The sequence below is a fragment of the Parasteatoda tepidariorum genome, chromosome 8 (assembly GCF_043381705.1).
Source record: "Parasteatoda tepidariorum isolate YZ-2023 chromosome 8, CAS_Ptep_4.0, whole genome shotgun sequence".
Lineage (NCBI taxonomy): Eukaryota > Metazoa > Arthropoda > Arachnida > Araneae > Theridiidae > Parasteatoda > Parasteatoda tepidariorum.
Genome location: NC_092211.1, coordinates 795386 through 815386, shown reverse-complemented (window position 1 = coordinate 815386; position 20001 = coordinate 795386). Strand labels below are relative to the sequence as shown.

The following is a 20001-nucleotide window of genomic DNA, read 5'->3' as shown; positions in this document are numbered from 1 at the left end:
ACAAGGTAACATCGGCGATCACGAAGTTAGTCCCACTGAAAATAATCTACAAGAAAAGTCGCAACAAAGAGAAAAAAAAGCTAAGAGGTGCGAAAAGAAACATGCGATATAACGATATGTGTTCTCAAAACTCTGATTCTGATTCTACAGCTCACCAATCAAGGCCATTTCAACATAACGAAACGAACATCGTCTTCCACAGCGCGAGTCGACATCGGAACGTAAGAGAAGTCTTATATCGCTATATCGTTATCTTATAACCTTGCGTGTCTTATATCGCTATATCGTTTTGCGCTCGTTGCCTTTACTCGACGGCTTAAATCAGATTTCTGATGCATCGCCTTGAATGAAAGTGGCTGTATCGTCTTGCCGATATATGCGTTATATCGATATATCTCGATACATCGATTCATAGCCCAGTTCTAGCCATGAGTTTATTGCCAATGAAGCATATTGAGCAAAATCATACAAATAGGAAGAGCATACACACTCTTCCTCATTTTATAGCTTCATTTTATAAAAAATTTTAGTTGAAAATCATTCATTATAATTCTTATTTTGCGTTCGACGGAGAACAACACAGGGGAAAGCATCAATCCTCTGAGCGGGATTTATAATCTGCAAACATTGACCTCATAGTCAGGCACGCTGACCGCTTGGCCATCAGCCCGATTGAGAGATTTATTGTTGAATTAAACCATGAAGGATTTAGGTTTATTTATTTATTTATTTGGTTGACGCGGAGAAGAAATTTAATTGGTCTACAAAATAATCCTGAAAGACTAATTCGATGCAAAGTTTGCAGTTTTCTGAGAGCTCAAAATCAAAATTTAGTGGTTCAAACACTTTTGGAGAGACACACATTCGTCAGAGGAAAACTTTTAACGGAAACATTTTTATCGGAGGCTACCAATGAAATTAAATAAAATTTTGTATTTGCGAACATGTGAGATTTGTAGGTTGAAAAGAACACTAACTTTTCTTAAAAAGATTTTCGTGCTGGTCATAGCTGAATAGACGGTGAGGGGAAATTGGGAACAGCATGATTGAGGCGCGCTTTGCTTGTCTGTGAAGAGCGAACCTTTTGCATTCAAAGAGATGGTTCACAGATTCTGTGGGGACTGACAGATCACACAAAGGAGAGGCCACGAGTTCGACCCTGCTCCAAATTGCATTTAATTGAATTGTATTACTTCGGGTCCCACAGTGAACTGATCGTAAACACACGGTTCTCAGTAGAACATCGAAGTCAAGCGCCACAGGCTACGGTCAGTGAGGGTGTGGGTGACCACTTTGATCAGCCTGCGTAGGGACCGAGGGTGAGCGGTATCGGTCCTCGTTAAACTACTTCATTGTAAAGTGCTCGACTTTACGCGCAGGTCGTCAGGCTATCAAAGCAGGGGAGTCATCTGCTCTGCAGGGGATCAAAATTACGATGACATGTCGTCAGATCATCCTCAGGGATGCTTCCCAGACAGTCGCCAATAGTTCATTGTGCATTTCTAGTGCAACGTAAAAAAGAAATCCCTAACTACCTACTTCAGAGAAGCGAAATTCAAAAGTATTTTCGGTTTGGGAGCTGATTGAGAGAAATATTATTAAATGGAAGATCAGAAAGAAAAACGTTTGTGGTATTTCGAGTTGATCCAGAGGTTACTGAGTTCGCTGTTTGAGTCTAAACATAATGAATATGACAAATTTTCGAAAGAGACGAGTGTTCACTGTATATCCCAGGATCGTTTTATCGGAAGTCGACTGTATAAAACTTCTCAAAATTAATTTTTTGGTCACCAACATTGCAGCAAGTTTCAATTACGAACATGCATGAAGGTTACAGTTAAAGTTTTAATACGCAATCACATTGTCACACTCCACCTTTTTGAACTGGCAGTTTGTTTTTTTAAAAAAGATTCCGAGGAAACGCGCTGAAAATCTCGTAGATAACAATGTGTGACATAAGGGTAGATTCTGCGGATATTTTGCTCGTTGTTAAAGCATTAGAACGGTTGAAGAACCGTAAAATTACTTCCTGTTCCCGGCATGAAAATGAGAAAGCTTATTTCGACAATGATGAAGCTGAAATCGAGAAATATGAAACATTATTACGTTCTGCAGGAAAGCTAAAAACGTATTTCACTATGGAATCCATCGTTGAATTCAAAAATATCGCCGAACGTTTATCCACTGACAACTTGAAGCAAATCCTCGCCAAAATGTCCTTACCCAAAGCACTGACATCGTGCGGTCGCCTGCTCATCGACCACCACGAAGAAAATCTTTGCTCTCTGTATCTGTCTTCTGCGTTAAAATTATACTTGAAAGCGTTTGAATCAGTCAAACATGCATTCTTTTATGGCAACGGCGCGCTGAATGAGAAAATGCTACGATTTTTGAGACTCTCATCGAAGCATCGACTTCATCAGGACTTGTATGTTGAGTGTTTGAGGGTGTTTTGTGTACAAAATGAACAATGTGTTAAATCCTCTGCAATCTTAGAGGACATTCTCAGTATTACGCATGCAGCCAAAATTGATATATTCAATGTGTGGAGCACTGGGAAAGAAGCAATGTCTTGCTTTCAATTCTGTTCTTCATTGTTTAGTGACATCAATAACATTGTATCCTTGATACAATTCGGGAAGACAGATTGCGTATCGGTATCAAGTTACCTCCATTGGTGGAATGCATTCGTAAGGTAAGTACTTTTTGTTTACATTTTCAAACATTCGATTTGTGATAATTTACCTCCATATTTAAATCTTTATTTTCATCAAACAATACTGTAGTTGCGGGAACTAGAGTTAGAGGTAGGCATAAGATCAGATGGCTTGACTGTGTGGAAGAGGGTTTTAAAATCCTAAGAAATACTAACTGGAGAATTATCGCAAAGAAAAGAGCAGAAGGGAGGAAGGTTCTAGGGAACGCTCTGACCCACAAAGGGCTGTCGTGCCTATAGAATAATAATACCATAGTTGCATTGTTTCAGTTATCTGACAATAGTGTTTTGGAGCTTTTTGCAGGCATGTTTTAATGTTCACACCTTATAATAGCATCGTATTTCAAATAATAGCATACATTTCATTAGAAAACTAAAAGGTATGTAGGTTTTTCCTAATAAAATGTTTTTTTAAAAGAAATAAATGTTATGACCTGTTTTATTCTGAGCAATTCGGCACCAAATATAACTCAAATTTTCCAAGTTGCAGCAAGAAAGCTGCTAACTGAAAGCAGAAAGAAAAAAAAAACATATTTTATTAATAGTCTTCAAACTATTTTGTTCAAAGTTATTTATTCAAAGTTTTGTTTATAATTCTGTTGTTCTCTCTTTTCAAGTTTTAATAAACTTATTAAGTTAAAACTTGGTAATAGTGAGTGTAGTTTAAATTCATACTAGCACTTGAATAATTAGAAAATATTTTATCATATTTTTGTAGTCAAAGTACTTTTTCTTACTATATATACCTTACTATATACTAGTAAAACTTAATTGGCAGCCGATTTAACGTTGTTTCAAGTCATTAGCATGATTTTTATGACTGATCAGGAGTGCAAGTTTATTTTATAGTTTATTTTATATAGCTTATTTCATTTTTTTATACATTTTACCTCTGTAGAAAAATAAGCTATAAAAATTCCTTGGATTGTTTCAAAAAAGTTATTGTATTTAACTGTGCTTGCGTTATAAAAAAAAATCGGAAATTCTGTAAAAAAAAATCAAAATCCAAAGTGACATTTAGATAAGTTAAAGAAAATCGGAAAAAAATTGTACATTTGGTGCTTTCTATGTGAAGATGTGCTCTGTCGCTGTAAGTTTCTGATCTAGTTCTCAACTTTTGAGACTATCAGATTTTAATCTTTTCGTTTTGAAAGATCTTGTTACTGTAAAGAGTTCAGTGTTTAGAATGAAACATATTCTTTTACGAATTTGGACTAATAAACTACAATCAAAAGGAAAATTTTTAAGACCATAAAAGTTGCTCAAATGAAAACTAATTTAATTTCAAAATTCTAATGAAAAGCATTGTATTGATCTGATTGTGATAACTTTAATTATTAGAATTGTATTAGAATAAAAGAAAAATAATCAATTTTTGGGGTAAATAATAATTTCGATTTTCTGTCGATTCTCAGTGGTGGACGAATCATGGGCTATGCTCACCTTTCCATCAGGCTAACAATGGGAGGTTTTTGTGGTTTCCCTCTAATTATAACGCAAATGCGGATTAGTTCCATCAAAAAGTCCTCTACGAAAGCAAATTTTTCCCAATATTTGATCCAGGAGTTCCCTTGTCTTCTGGATTGGTTTCACAATTACAAAGCTACGGAGTTGAGCTTGAGTACTAACCCAAAAAATTGGGTTGATTATAAAATAATATGAGATTTGATATTTTCAACCTAGTCTTTCTCAGTAAATATCAGTGGTATTTTGTTTTCGTTTTTAACTCGCTCAAAAATTGATTTTGTTTAATATTTTTTGAAGTTTTTGAATTATATTTTTTGAATGATTTTTTATTTTTAAGCACATATTGCTTGTAAATTATTTATTTTTTCGCGTTATAAATTATAATTTTATTATGAAATCCAAAAGCAAGAGCAGATGTTGAACAGAGTTTTTAAAGTTATAAAGAATTTGCCTCTGAACTCTAGGCAATGTTTGAATTTGGAGAATATTAAAAATCATTCGTTATTGCAATGCAGTCCCGATGTGCTTGAAGATTTTAACTAAAACTCCTCTTTATATTTAACAGATATTTATTTACGTTTTATTTTATTCATAAATTGCGTATTTATTTTAATTTTTTTAATGTTTAAATACAAATTACAAGTGATAATTTAGTTTTACATAGGATATCTAATATAAAACATGTACGTAGAAATTTTTATGTACATTATGTTTTTTTAAACACTTTGCTGACCGGGGTCTAATATAAGCTGGCCACGCTTTTATTTTTTAACAGTTACAACTAACTATTGCCAGGATTTCCACCGTCTGTCTGCTAAGGACATTTTTGATTTAATTTGTAGCGGATTTCCTCATTTCAACAGAATACTTAATAATTATGTTGGCAGATGAATAATTTATGAAGAACGGTGATTAAATTTTTAAAAAATATATTTCATTTGATAAAGAAAAAAGTAATAGCAAATTACACTCCAATTTCGACAAAACTCGTGGTCAAAAATTCTTTAAATAACCTTTTTTCTGTCTGCCCGAAGCTCTCCAAATCTCAACTCCCGCTGTTAAAAAAAAATCACCAATAAAAGCTCTTTGTAAGTTCAAAGATGACTTTTTCATCATGCTTTCCTATCATTTTCAACTACGCACTAAGCAATTGCAGCATTTCTTCTAACTAGAATCGATTTCTGTTTCATTATTTTGACAACCGAATCTTGACAGTTTTTAGAAGCTTACTTTCAAGTTCTAATAGCATTTTAAGAATTTTCAAAAATCATCAAAATCCTAACTCTGACGATGATATAAATCAAATTATTACTCACTGTCTATTTTTATTTTGTTTATTACCTGTACCCTATTTTTACAGGCTTCCTGCACACATAGCGACTGTTCGAAAGTTCGACCCGTTAATTGTGCGTTCGCTCCAAGTTCTGCACTTGTATCTTACTGACTATTTCAGAATGTCTCTCCCTTTTGCTGCAGAGTATGTATTGAAACTGTTCTGGAGTAGCATAACAGACCCTTACTTGACTCGAGAGGAATTTCAGAACAGTTTTCTTCCAGAATGTGCAAAAGAGAAGACTGTACTGAGAGATGCCTGGACTTGGTATGAGTTTCATGTCTTAGGAGATATGAAAGATTACGTGAAAAATCCCAGGTCCCTACGTCACCTCTCAAGGTGCTCTGTGAGAGACCAAATGGCCTGGTGTCTCCAACTTCCATCTGGTGTTGAAAGATTGCCTGGTGTATCAGCCGAGTTAAAGAACTATATTCTTTTAAAAAACTGCATTTCATCCTTCTTTGTGTTCAGTTGATGACTTTTAATCTCATAGCTGTGACATAAGGTTTTATTATCGTCTGACATACATAAGCCACCACTATTTGTCTGAATTGCTTAGAAGCCTTTTTTTATGATGCATCATATAAAAAAAAATAATTTTTTAATGTGAGAACATAGAAGATTAGCAAATGAAAATATGCTTTAATGATTAAAAATTCGACGGTTGGTGGCTTAAGCATATTCATATAATGTATCATTTTAAAAAGAATAATCCTTTTATTATGTGACAATATTTTTTAATGTAAAAAAATAGATGGTTTATGCGAAATCTTTTTTCATGATGCATCATTTTAATAAAAATCATTTAATAATCTGTAAATATGTTTTAATGATTAAAAATTAGAAAGATGATGGTTTGATTTATCCATTTTTGTGATCATTTATTTCACCGGTCGTTAAAAAATAATCAACAATTTGAAAATTCAAAGCAAAGCAGACTGAAAGGAAAGCTCCAAATTTTTAGAATTTAGTTAGCAACTAAATTTCAGCTTTTTTTTTTTTTTTTTTTTTAACTTTTACAAGCTTGAAGAGTGGGAGCATTTCTTTCTCTTTACCAGTTATTTTATCGCTTGACTCTTTTTGTGCAAAAGTTGGTTTGTAACAGCACAATAAATGTCCTGAGCAGTTTTTGAAAATATTCAAATAAAAAGGTGTCAAATTCTTTTGTTTTCCCAACTTCAGATTTCATTTTATTATCTGCTAATTAACATAAATAATTCAATAACAAAACGTTCCAAACAAACTCTTTTAAATGATCTAAAACATTACGTTAAAAACAATGACATGCGGGTGGTAAATATGTAAACAAAACAAAAAACTTAACCGCCAATTCAATAACTTATTTGTTCTATCCTGTATTTAAAAAATATATATTCCCATACCTGCCAACTTTTAATCCCTTCCATTATCATTTTCCCCAGTGGTATTAAAATGGATTTAAAACTTCAATTTTAAGCCAACAAATACGCTGCATTTGAAAAAACTTAAGTTGACAACCATGATAGTAACGCATTTTAATATATGTGCTTCATTTTTGTAAGAATATTGGTGATCAAAATCATTTAACAATTAAGTTTATAAAAGAAAAAATAGTATATATTTACTACCACTTTAAATATGAAAATAAAATCTTCCGGAAAATCCGGAAGAGTTGGCAGGTATGTATTCCCATTGTTTACCTCTAAAACTTCGCATAATTAAAATGCAAAAGTCACAAATATAAGACTAAATAAAATATCTATACAATAATGGAAAAAACTTTGATTTTTATTAAAATTACAGGAAAGCAAAATGTTACGTAAAGTTATGAAAAGCAAAAATGAGATCTAAAATTGCAATAATTTTCGAACAAATGGGAATTTCAAAAAAAAAGAAAAGCTCTTGTTAAGTTGATAAATACGAATTAATGATTCATTTCTCTTGTGCACTCGGTTGCAGTGAGTGTTATTTTTATACAGAATCTCAGATATTAACACTAGATTGCCCAAGGAAGTCATTTTGACTGCTTTTTAATTTCAATTAGAAAAACAACGATGTATATAATGACACAATTTCTTAGAATGTTGTGACTTTTTATGCAACATAAATTTTTTTAGTGTTAATATTTACTAATAGCTTGTTATGTAACTGTAAATAATATAAAAAATGTTAAAAATTAATTTTAAACAAATTTCTTTACACATTAGTTATTCTTTCACAATCCTGTCATTTTGACTGCTTTTGTGCGATATAGGTATATAGGGTAAACTAACCAGTGAAGGAACACTTAAGCTTCGCTTGCCTTTTAAAAAATCATATTAATTTCAAAATTTGTAATTTTAGTTAAATGACAGTGTCAACACATTTGTTACTAATTACAAATTATGTAAAAAAATTGTAGAGAACTTACATAATATTGTTTTAAAGTTTTGGAGGTTCAAATAACAAGTAGTAAGAAGACCAAGCGAAGGAACAGCTCTTACCAGTGAATGAACACCCAGTAAAGAAACAATTTTGGTCATTTTCTAATGCTCTTTATGAATTTATAAGCCATACAAATATTTAAAAACAAGCCTTTTCCTGAAATTATAACATATAAATACTTGGAAAATGTTAACTTTTTTTTAGTCAATTAAAGTGTCAACATATTAACACATACTGTTCATTCACTGGGAAATCTATGCCCAGTAAAGGAACATGCCTGTTCCCTCACTGGTTAGAAGTTGTTTTTCGTATTTTTAACATACTTTTGATGCGGAACATCACTAAAGGTACAAGAAAATTAAAGTTTGTTTTTTATTTTCATTAACTTAGAAAACAAAACCAGTAAAGGAACACTTGTTCCTTCACTGGTTTTTTATCGTTTGGGAATCCAGTGAATAAACACCCCCTTATCTCAGTACTTTATTATGCTATGATGCTTAAAAAAATAAAACGTAACTTCAATAACTATATTTTGAATTCTCTTTTTCACAGTGAGAAAAATAAAACTATTGCATGCAATTAATTCCACTTCAAACATATAAATACAAACACTCACCTTATAATTTTTTCAAAGAAGCAAGGTGTTGCAGAGATAATAACAAATTCAAATTTTTTTTCCAGAGAAGTCTATTTGACCAGGTAATTCAAAACATTGCTAGATGACTACCTTTTGTTTGGCAGTAAGCTATTGTTACCAATCAATCTAAAGAAAAACTTTCAAATTTCTATTTTTAATCAATATATATGAAATGTTCCTTCACTGGGTAGTGTTCCTTCACTGGTTGGTTTACCCTACTAAGTTTCAGTCTTTCTAGTGTTAAGCTATTCGATAGATCTTTCTACAATTTATGTAAAGACATTGCTTTTGATATTGCACTATTTTATTAGACTGATGGACTTATGAATTGTTCCCACCGTAGTTTACAACAAACCCAAGTGAAATCTAAATAATTAGACGTTTCAATTACCAAGCTGTTCTATAGAGCAACACTTTGACAAGTTAAATCAGGAAACGCTTAAAATACTCCAGAAGTTTTCGAATCCGGGGATTGTACGAAATTAAGTTACTACTATTTGAACGAAAAATACTAAGGAAAATATTTGTTGCTGACAGCGAAAATAATGTCTGGAGTTCTAATATTGAACTGGTCTCAAAATCCAGAGAACCAAATATTGTGAAAACTATAAAGGTATATGGTTTAGACATATCTACTTGGTTTGAACAAATCTAAAGATACAGTGATTTAAACTAAAGTTAAATTTCAAAGATGTTAAAGAAAAAGAGATAAACAGTGCACTAGATAGCTTAAAATAGTTGAAGGAAAAAAACTTTACGTGAAATTCGGTTCAACCGATAGAGAACTGTAACAGCGGATAATTTCCGATAGAAGACAGACTTGGTTTGAAACAGGCTGTAGAGCTACAGAAGAAGTTTAATGCGTGAGAGCTGTAAGTGCAATGTGTAAACGCGAGTAAGCTTCCCTAATGTCTGTCTATAGTTTGAACAAGTCATTTGCATGCAAGTTTGTCTAATTTCAATTCAAAATTAGAAGTTTTATGTAATGATCATCTGCGAACAACTCAATGTTATTCTCCTTTTAAATACTATGAAAAATGCATGTTACATTTAGAATACTTTTAATAGAAACTATTTAGTGTCTATAGATCAGCAATTTTCCAAAGAGGTGAAGAGGTGCGCGGGTTCTTACTCGAAAAGATGGCGAAAATTCAACAAATGCAAAATCAAATCGGTAGTTTGATGTTTTAAGCCAAAACAAACCGCGAGATAATGTATAAATTAACTTGCCTTTAAACTTTTATTTAAAGTAATATTTTATAAAATTATAGTAATACCTTATAGTGCACAGTGCTATTTTTGCTCTTAAGTATAAATCTAGTACAATATACGAATTTGATTTTGATTCTAGAAAAGTCCTTAGCTATGACTTACAAATCATATAAGTTAATATCACTTTTATAAGTTAAAGTAGAGTTCTATAGAGGTTGAAATATAGATGTTAAAACTGAAAATTATGAAACTTAATAAGTTGATGAGATTTACAAGTGACTGACTTCCTTTATTGTTTGCTTAATTTGAGTTAAGAGAAAGTGTTAAAGAACAAAAAACTATTTAATACAACAAAGTTGCATCCTCCACTTAAAAAATCCTCTACTGAGGCAAAGAGTCTGACTGACTGAGACTGACAGACTGAGCAAAATGCTTGATCTGAAAATTCCCTTGTTTTCTGGGTTGGATTCCAATAAGGCTATGAATTTTAACATTGCCTATAGTAAACCCATGTGGGTCGGATGTTCAACGCCGATAATAAAATAAAATATGAAATAAAATAATTGCTAAACAAGAAGTTCTATCGTTTTCAACGTCAGTTTCAACAGTACAAAATAAACATTAATCCGATAGTTTAATACTAGCTATGAAATGAAGTAAATGATTCATTTTCATGAATATTTTTTCATGTCATCAACATAAAGTTAGAAAATCATTACAATGTTCCAAAAGAATATACTCTTTCACACTCTTGGGGACAAAAAGTTTTTCAACACCACAGGGTAGTTGGAGACATACCGCCAATTGGCGGCGAACGGAACACCTTGAAAGATGAAATAGGGATCTTGGCTCTTTGGTGCAGATTTCATTTTTCAGTACATGGTCACTATACCAGGACCAGGTTTGTTCCAGTGTAAACATGTCCACCGCAGATTTTGGAATCAAACTTCTTTCGAAGTCCTCTTGACGCAAGAACGGATCTGTAATGCTGTTCCACAATAGATTCAGTGAGTAGGCTGCAGTCGTTGGAAAACAGAACTTGTAACGAGCAGAAAAAAAGGAGTGTAGGATTTGAAGGGAGCGGAAAGTTGTAATGCTATAATCGTTTTCTACCGCTATTGTGTTGAGGTACCTATTGGAGACAATAGAAAAAAAGCACATAATTTATACAAAATACTTACAGGCACCAAAAAAGCAATATTTGACAGGAAATGAATTAAAAAAATAACGCCAATAACTGTCGGTAGATGTCGCAAGCTACGACAGACTATGCCATATAGGAATAGGTGTCATTTGCCTTCAATGATATAGAAGATTATGTATAACGTGACACCTGCAAGTGACGTAATGTGGGTGTCTCGATCCTGATTGGTTGCTGAAACGTGACATTTGGTTACGTTAACAACTACTATTTCCTTTCTATTTCGAGTGAGCCAAGCCTGTCAAGTATCACTTCTCTTGAGTAACACAGCCGATATTCTTGTACAAAGATTCTTTCACAAAGATCTATAGATTTACACGAAGTTTTACACACTAAATCTGTAGATTTACAGGAAGACTTACGACAAAGACCGGGAAGTCACGTAGAACATAAACACTTATCATGCATCGAGATTGCCAGACACACAAAACAAAAATATATCTCGGTTACAATAAAATACATAAACAAATAATAAATCTTAGTTAAGTAAAAGAAGTAGACTAGAAGGACTTTGGTTTTAACAAATTCGGTGTGCCATACGACTCTCTATTTAATTAACTTAACGTTAATTATCATTTTAAGTTTTGTAGAGAAACTTAGCTAACTTTTTTTTGTCGTATACCTGTTTAGGCAGTGGGGGTGCGATTGTTCCTGTTTTTCAGTGGCGCCATCTATGACCAGGAATTCGACTTCTACCACGCCATTCACACGACCACAACCCGTTTATAGGGCGGGTCACATTCACGCACAAAGGAGAAAGGACAGAGAGAGAAAGAAACATCCATGCCTTGCCCGGGATTCGAACCCAGGACCTTTCTGATGCAAGGACAGTTCCCTACCTCCTACACAGACCGGTCGGCAACTTAACGTTAATTATCATTATTAATTAGTTATGTAGAGAAACTTGGCTAACTTACTTTCTCTAAATAAACACACCTTTTTTTAATGAATTTCGATTCTTGACCCTCAAAATAAAGGTAGCTAGCCGCTATCGACAGGTATCGATAGTTTGGTCTGTGGGGCGGTCCAAAGTTTGTACCTTTTAATTTTACTTTCTATGTATTTCTCCATATCTCGAACTTTTTAAGAGTATTGAAAAATTCTCATAAGCAATTACAAAATTTGTAAGTAATGTCGTTTTGACGCATTAAGTATTGGCTAGTCTTAAAAACCAATTCATTTTTGATCCGGCATTGAAAGGTTGTTGCTAACGGGGGTGAATACATGATTGATTAAAAATAAAATCTTGATAACAAATATCAAATACTCCGAAGAGATATTATTTTCCGGTACCCCTAATATTAATTTTTTTATTACTTTATTTAATAACAGTCGAAAAATCTTGAATTTTGAGACACACAAATTTTGACATGATTTTAAAGTAGGTGATTTTAAATGTACCTTATATAAAATGCACGAATATCAATATCGAATCAATATAAATATAAAATCAGTCTAATAAATTGTTGGTTATCAAATTTAGAAAACGTTTAGTTGAAAAAAGTCATATATCTAAAATTTTATTTCTATTCAGTATATTTTGTTCAAATTTTGCATTTTGCCATTTAAAAATAGTAAAGTGCTCGACTTCCTGCTCAAGTCGTCGGACTACCGTAGCGAGGTACCATATCCTCTGCAGAGGATCTAAATTGTGATTGCATGTCTTCGGATCATCCTAAGGCCAGACCAGACCATCGGCAATAGCCAATTGTGCAGTACTAGTGTGACGTAAATAACTGCAACAGCGCTATCTTCTTCTTGAAGTGCAAGTACCGTCATGTGGGGCTACTTTGTGCAGCGGGGGCAACTTTGTGCAAATTCGAATTTGGCACCTTTCAAGTGCTGCTATTCAGTATTATGTTTCTTTCACGTTAAAAATGTGTGTTATTTGAAGATAGAAGTCTCCTCTATTACTACAAACATTTTTTCGAATTTTAAAACAATCTCAGAGTGTGTTTTGCTTATCCAATGCCAACAACTTTCCGAGAGCGTCGGACGTCGAAAAATGTGCGTAGAAACTTTAGCTGTGAAATGCAAAGACGTTGATAAAACAATTGCCGTAAGTGCAAAATTTTTCATTTATATATTAATAAACAATTATATCATGTTATCGTTAAAAAAATTTTGAAAATTAATAACAAATAAACAGAAAATGAAAAAAAGGTGCACTATGGCGCTACTTTGTGCAAAATTTCATTCGCTTTTTTTTCGACAGAAAAATGGTCAGATGTTATAAAAAAAATACCTGGAACGAGAAACTACCGTGATTACACTTTAGAAAAACTGCAACAATGTTTGCAAGCAGCTGTTGGTGGTATGTCGATTACAGAAGCTTCTCGGAAGTACAAAATCCACAGAAATACTATCTTGAATAAAATTCACAAGAAACACGTGAAACGTGCTGGTAAACTGTTATTTTTCATCTGCAAAGATTTTTCTAATGAATTAATCAAACGATTTAACACATAAAAATATATTTTATAGGGCATCAGGTGATTTTGACAGAAACTGAAGAGCAAGTTCTGTCACGTTCATTCAAGCATGTTATGTTCAAACTTATCAATATTATAAATGTTAATGAATATGTAATAATTATTATTTTTGAAATTTCATCTATTTCAATGTTCAAAAATGTATATGGTTTTGTTTTGTTTAAACTCAAATGTTTTGAAAAAAACATTCTTTTTAAGAAAAAATTCTTTATAAAAAATGGTTTTTTAACGCTGAAAATTATTTTCAAACTAATATCTTTAGATATCTTGATGTTTTTTTATTAAAAATGTCAACAATTAACTTTTTTAACAACTTTATATCAATATTTTACTAAAAGCATGATTATTAAACTGAATTCCTATCGCTGCACAAAGTAGCCCCACTTGGGGGCTACTTTGTGCAAGGTATGTTTTGACTTATTATTTGTAAATATTACATACAAATAATGCCAATATTGATCAAATTCACTCGTCTGAGTCCAGTTATGAATATAATATCAATAAATTTTACTTAAGTTTGAATTAACATAGTTTTTTTACATATCAAAGTTCAAAAACGGCGAAATCTTGCACAAAGTAGCCCCACATGACGGTACCGAATTTTGCATTTGAAATAACATAGAGGATAAGACCGCACCTTTATAGCATAAATACACTGTTTTATTTTGGATTAAAACTAAAGTGAGAGTTTATATGCAATGTAAATGGTGTAATTTAAAGCCAAACACCAAAAATTGAATAATCTTGCATCAAACAGCCAAGCTTTCACTCCATAAGAAAAATATTTTCTCTCAAAGGTTTGCAGTTGGCGAGCTTTGAATATCAAAAAACGTCAAATAGATTGTTGTTGTTAATCTACGTCGCACTAGAGCTGCACAATGGGCTATTGGCGACGGTCTGGGAAACATCCCGGAGGATGATCCGAAGACATGCCATCACAAATTTGATCCTCTGCGGAGGGGATGGCACCCCCGCTTCGGTAGCCCGGCGACCTGCGCGAGAAGTCGAGCACTTTACGGTAGCACAGTTTAATGAGGACCAATACCGCAGACCCTCGGTCCCTACGCAGACTGATCCAAGTGGTTACCCACCCGCAAACGTCAAGTAGAATACCACGAGTGGTTTGTTTACAATCTGAATAAGCTAACAGAAGTTAGTAGTAATTTTCAACGCTGATATTAATCTACAGAAACAAAAATTTGCAGCGATATATATACACAGAGACAAAAAGTAAATAAATAGATCACCCTGAATAACTTTTGATCTAATGATCAGATCTTCATGTTCTAGGACTAAATCTTACTGTCACCAATAGCCCATTGTGCAGCTCTAGTGTGACGTAAATGAGCTACAACAACAACAATCTTAATGGCTCGAAAAGGTGACCTCGAAAATGCTATTTATTTAGTGCAGGCCATATTTTAAGGGATGAAATCAGACTCAAAAATGTATTATTTTCTCGGAATAAATAAATATTTTTTTCGATGTACATCTTTCACCCAAAAGATAAGTGGTAGCCGAAATATGGTCCCAACAGTTTGGTCAGGAAATAGGTCCAAAGTTCAAGTCCCTTAATGTTAATTTTACTTTTGCGTATTTTACCATAACTCGAGAACTGTTGAATTTTGTTGAAAACTGTTGTTGAATTGTCGAATTTAAAAATGTTTTCACACAATAATAAAATTCGCTTATCCAAAGATAATTCCTTGGAAAAAATAACTTTTAGTCAATATTTATTACTGTTTATTATTTTTTATTGTTTTATTTCATAACAGTTGTAAAAATTTTGAATCGAAACGTAAGGTATACAATTGTTTACATTTTAAAGATTGTAATTTTACATGGCTAAATTAAAAACTTAAACGAAATCAATCTGGCTTTTAAAGGAATGCTTTACATTGTTTATAATTATTCAACGATTAATGAGTTGTATTTTTTTTTAAATCAATTCTATTTACTTTTGTAATAAATTTTTTGTAAACTATGCTCAATTAATCTATGCAATAAAAATAATGAATTCGAAATAGTTGTTGGAAATTTCAATTAATAGAATGAATTGATTTTTTGCACTAATGTTAAATAATTTCTCGGATGTAAAATATTTAATAAGCTTTTAAATATACAAAAAATTATATTTTTAAATTGTTATGGTAAGTTTAGGTTTCAATTTTTTCACAATGAAATCGGAAACGAAATTCGCGTTCGTAAAATAAAAAATTAGGAAAAATTTTAGGTAAATAAATTTATAATTATTTCTAGTTACAGAAATTAGTATAAATTATTGCATAAGTTTACTATAAATATCTTTGAACAATTTTTTTTCGAACCAAATGGGCCAATTATGAACATTTATTATCAAAGCCAATGTAACAAACCAAATAAAAAATTCCTATAAAAATAGTGTCTAGATGTTTACTAATAAAAATACTTGACAGTATGCTTACAGTCCCTGTTCAAATTATTAGACGCACTGTATGTAAAATCTTAATTATCAGGTGATACTGTACAGCTTTATTGTTTTTACGCAACTGAAACCGGTTTGCACTTTTTAACGTTCTTGTATGAATTGGTTAACATTGTAATGCAATACTTTAAAAATAAATACAAATAGGAAATTTATAAAGATCTCCTGTATAAAAACCTATTACATGTATGTTTAAATATAAAAGTATTGCATATAATTTCGTGCAAAACATGTAAGTATTAAAAAACTACACCGTGTCTAATAATTTGATCTACGTATTACTATATAATAATATAAAACCTGATATAATAAATATTATATATTTATATAATATACGGTCTTATTTACCCAATGGTCGAATTTATATTATATATCACCCAATTAGACCTATTCATACACGGAAGTAAACAAGTGCAAAACAGCTTCAGTTTCTTAAAAACTATAAAGCTGTATAACATCACCTGATAATTAAGATTTTACGTAGAATCTTAAAGAGCATCTAATAATTTGACTAGAGACTATAAATGGCACCAACAGATAAGTTTTATTATTAAGTGAAACAGTTTTAGAGAAAAGCTATTTAGTATTTTGATGTATGTCCCTAAAAAATGACATACAGAACCACGTTAAATTTTTAACAAATTATGGAATAAGAAATGCTCTTAAATTATTATTTATGCTGCTTTGGAATAATTCTTTAGAATAATTTTTCAACTATTTAAGAATTTTCTCATATTGTGAAATATTTCTGTAATAAAATACCTTTTTTTTCGCTCGTAAAATCTAGCAATATCAGAAAATGTAACATACCCAACACACATAGCTTTATCTTATAAATTTATATGTTTAAGATAGTATAATGCAGGGCCTGATATAGAAATCTATTCACAGAACTGTTGGGGCCTCATTGATCCTCAAATTTACAATGCATTGGAAAATGCCTTTAAACGTTATACATCAAAGTAAATTTTGATATATTATTAAATTTGTGTTTATATATATTTCAATTTTTGTTAATTCTAATAGTCAATTTGTTCGAATGGACAATTCTGAGCTGGGATAGCCTGGTTAGCAGGGCGATGGACTCGCGTTCGAATGGGAGTTCTAATCCAGCCGGTAAAAGACTTCCCGCGTAATAAATAGTGATTGATGCTTGTTAAATCTGTCGGGTCACAAACTCCTCTATGCTCCCATTACAAATTATTTCTCTGGGGGTACTGCATAGTAGATTGATCGCTCTCTGGTTTCAGGTCAATATTACGATCTGTGGATGAATGATTGGATGTGTGAACGGGTCCGCCCTATAAAACGGGTTTGACGTATGCGTGGGACTGAAGTCGAATTCTTGGCCATAGATGGCGCCACTGGAAAACAAGAACAATCGCAACCCCTCTGCCTTAATGGCCGACGACAACAAGAGAAATAGACAATTCTTATAGATAAACACACGGAAATTATTTAAACATTTCGAGGGCCCACATAAATGAGGGGGGGTCTCTAGAACGGGGCCGTGATGTTTTAAAGAAAGTAAAACGTAACATGATGTTTTAAACAAAATAAAAAAGAAATATTACTTTTATATCATTTAAAAATAAAAGTATATTTTATAAGTAGTGAATATAATTAGCGCATATTACATTAACATCAGCAGAATTCAGAATTAGCAGCTGTTAACATTATAGCCCCCCCCCCCTTTGCAGAAGTACTCGTTTATCATTTTAAAAAATTGAGTGTGGAAGCAGAATCACACGTGGAAGTATCGGTGTAGACATTCCTAGTATTGAATTAAACTACTTAAAAAAATATCACGTGTTAACTTCCGTAAATCTCCATTTCCGTTACTACAGCATTTTTGAAATAAATCCGAAAATTAAATAAAGATTTTTTGTATTTTTCGACATTGACCGGAAGTGCTGTAGGTATTTTACCGCCCGTATTTCCATGTAACTGTATCTGATGTATTTTGAGACCACTGTGATACAGTAAATAGTGAAAAGAGTACAAGCGGTTATATAATAATAAGAGGCGAAAAGATAGTCAGCATATGGTTTGAGCGGTAATAAAAACCTAGTATTAGAAAAGAATCGTCATAAAACATTTTTTGCCTTATCAACAATAAACTTCAAAGTCTAAATTTAAATGATAATTAGCAAAATAAACTCGCCTTCGCTACTATAAAATGTATCTATAAAAATATATCTATAATCTAATGCATAAGATATATCTATAAAATATAAAATATATCTATAAAATGCATAAGATTTAAGTTCAGAAATTACATTACTTACTTGTACTATAGAAAACAAAATTAGCTCTTTGAAAATAACGTCTCGCACAATAAGCTGTAGTAGGCAGCTGTAAACTTTCTAGCCGGAAGTTGTAAAGGTAAAGAGCTCGAGATCTGTTTTTGTTTACGTTCGTATGGGAAGCACCATCCATAAACAATACATTTAATAGAACAAAAATAATCAGAAATTCCACTTACTTATCCATAGATGACTTCAAGTAACTATAACTTTCTATAGAAAAGCACTGCATTTTTCCGAATCTTATTAAAGGTATAAAATTTTGAACATTTTCGAATAAAGAAGAATAGAACGATTTGTATGACCTTCTCCATTCTTCTGATTTCCGCCATATCTCCTCTTCTGTTTTCCACACATGCAATATATCGATGTTGAAATCCTGTGTTATTTTCAATATATCTTCTAAGATTGGAGTATATTCGAAAGAATGGCCTAATAAATAGTAGTCATCCGTTATGTAAAACACCCTCAGAATTTCGAAAAACACGCTGTTGGGAAGGCGGTGTTTACAAGCAAGTCTCAAAAATTCTAGAACTTTCTCATCAACGGAAACATTATAGTGGAAGTAAGCCCTCTTCACCGCTTCCATTGATTTTAAATAAAACTTCATTGCAGACGTTAAAAACTTTGTACACTGGTTTTTTTCGTGAAACCTTATAAGAAATCGACCACACCACTTTAAGGCTAAGGAAGGAGACGTATCTTTAAATACCTTTTTTAACTTATCAGCTGATGTTGCATCCTCATCAATTATAGGTTTAATAATGCAATCTAGTTTAAAAGATGTCACAAATCTATTATCGGGTGTTATAATATTCTGATATCTTTCAACAGATGTTTCTTCCTCGTAGAAATTAATATCCTCTTCTTTAAGATTGCAACAACATATTGTTTCATCAGGAGTTTCTTTCAATTGTAAGGATTTAAGAAGTAGCAAAAAATCGCGATAATTTAAACTTGATGAACACATAATTCATACAATTTTCTGAATAGATTTGGAGTAGGATTACTTCATATATTTTAAGATTTATTCACTAAATTATGATCTACGGCTAATTCAACGCTAATTTTAAATTTAGAACACTACTAAACACTATTTAGACTACTAAACCAAGAGATATCGAGGAGGTGACCTCTATATACTAAAATCTGGTTCACGTCCTTTTGACGACAATAAATGTTGGAACATGCATTATAATACGTTAAGATATGCTTTATGTATGACTAACAATGTAATATAAGAAATATGGTTAAGATAAGCTTTATCTCTAGTAACTTAGTTGAGAAATGTGATATGGTTTCTGATAAAATACAGTAAAACCTCCCTACAACAATATTTTGGGGACCAAATAAATATATATATTGTAGAGATATATAATATTATATCAAGAGCCTACATAGTTTGGGGACACAATATGATTTCTTTTATTTTCAACGTTATATATGTAATAGCTATAATTCTATTTATATATTACATAAAAATTTAATTTGATGAATGGTAATTATGGTTAAATATGAAATCAGATAGGAATGCTACATCTGTGACTTCTTAAAAGATAAGGGAGGCAATTCTAAGAATGGAAAGTCTTGGGGTGGTCTATGCACATGAAGGATGGGGTATTGACTGTGGTGAAAGCCATTCACTGAGGTGACAAGAAACAAGATAAGTACATAATCAGCAGTGATTTTTCTCTTGTCAGANTTTGCATTTTTAAGGGCATTTTTTGCCCTTTTTAAGGGCATTTTTTGCACTTAAGGGCATTAGTTGAG

General features: G+C 32.1%; 2 protein-coding genes across 2 annotated transcripts; one reads left to right on the top strand and one right to left on the bottom strand.

The window, feature by feature from the left end:
* Positions 1–1728: 1728 nt before the first annotated feature.
* LOC107440535 (uncharacterized) lies at positions 1729–6678 on the top strand. The gene is made up of 2 exons (XM_016053490.3): positions 1729–2695; positions 5544–6678. Exons 1-2 carry the CDS (start codon positions 1947–1949, stop codon positions 5989–5991), a joined length of 1197 nt encoding a protein of 398 aa, XP_015908976.2. The 5' UTR covers positions 1729–1946; the 3' UTR covers positions 5992–6678.
* Positions 6679–10432: 3754 nt separating this feature from the next.
* Positions 10433–19400, bottom strand: LOC110283546 (uncharacterized). Its single transcript, XM_043049780.2, has 2 exons — positions 18411–19400; positions 10433–10900 (listed from the first exon to the last, which is right to left on the bottom strand). The coding sequence occupies exons 1-2, from the start codon at positions 19199–19201 to the stop codon at positions 10462–10464; spliced, it is 1230 nt and encodes a 409-aa protein (XP_042905714.1). The 5' UTR covers positions 19202–19400; the 3' UTR covers positions 10433–10461.
* Between the last annotated feature and the right edge of the window lie 601 nt (positions 19401–20001).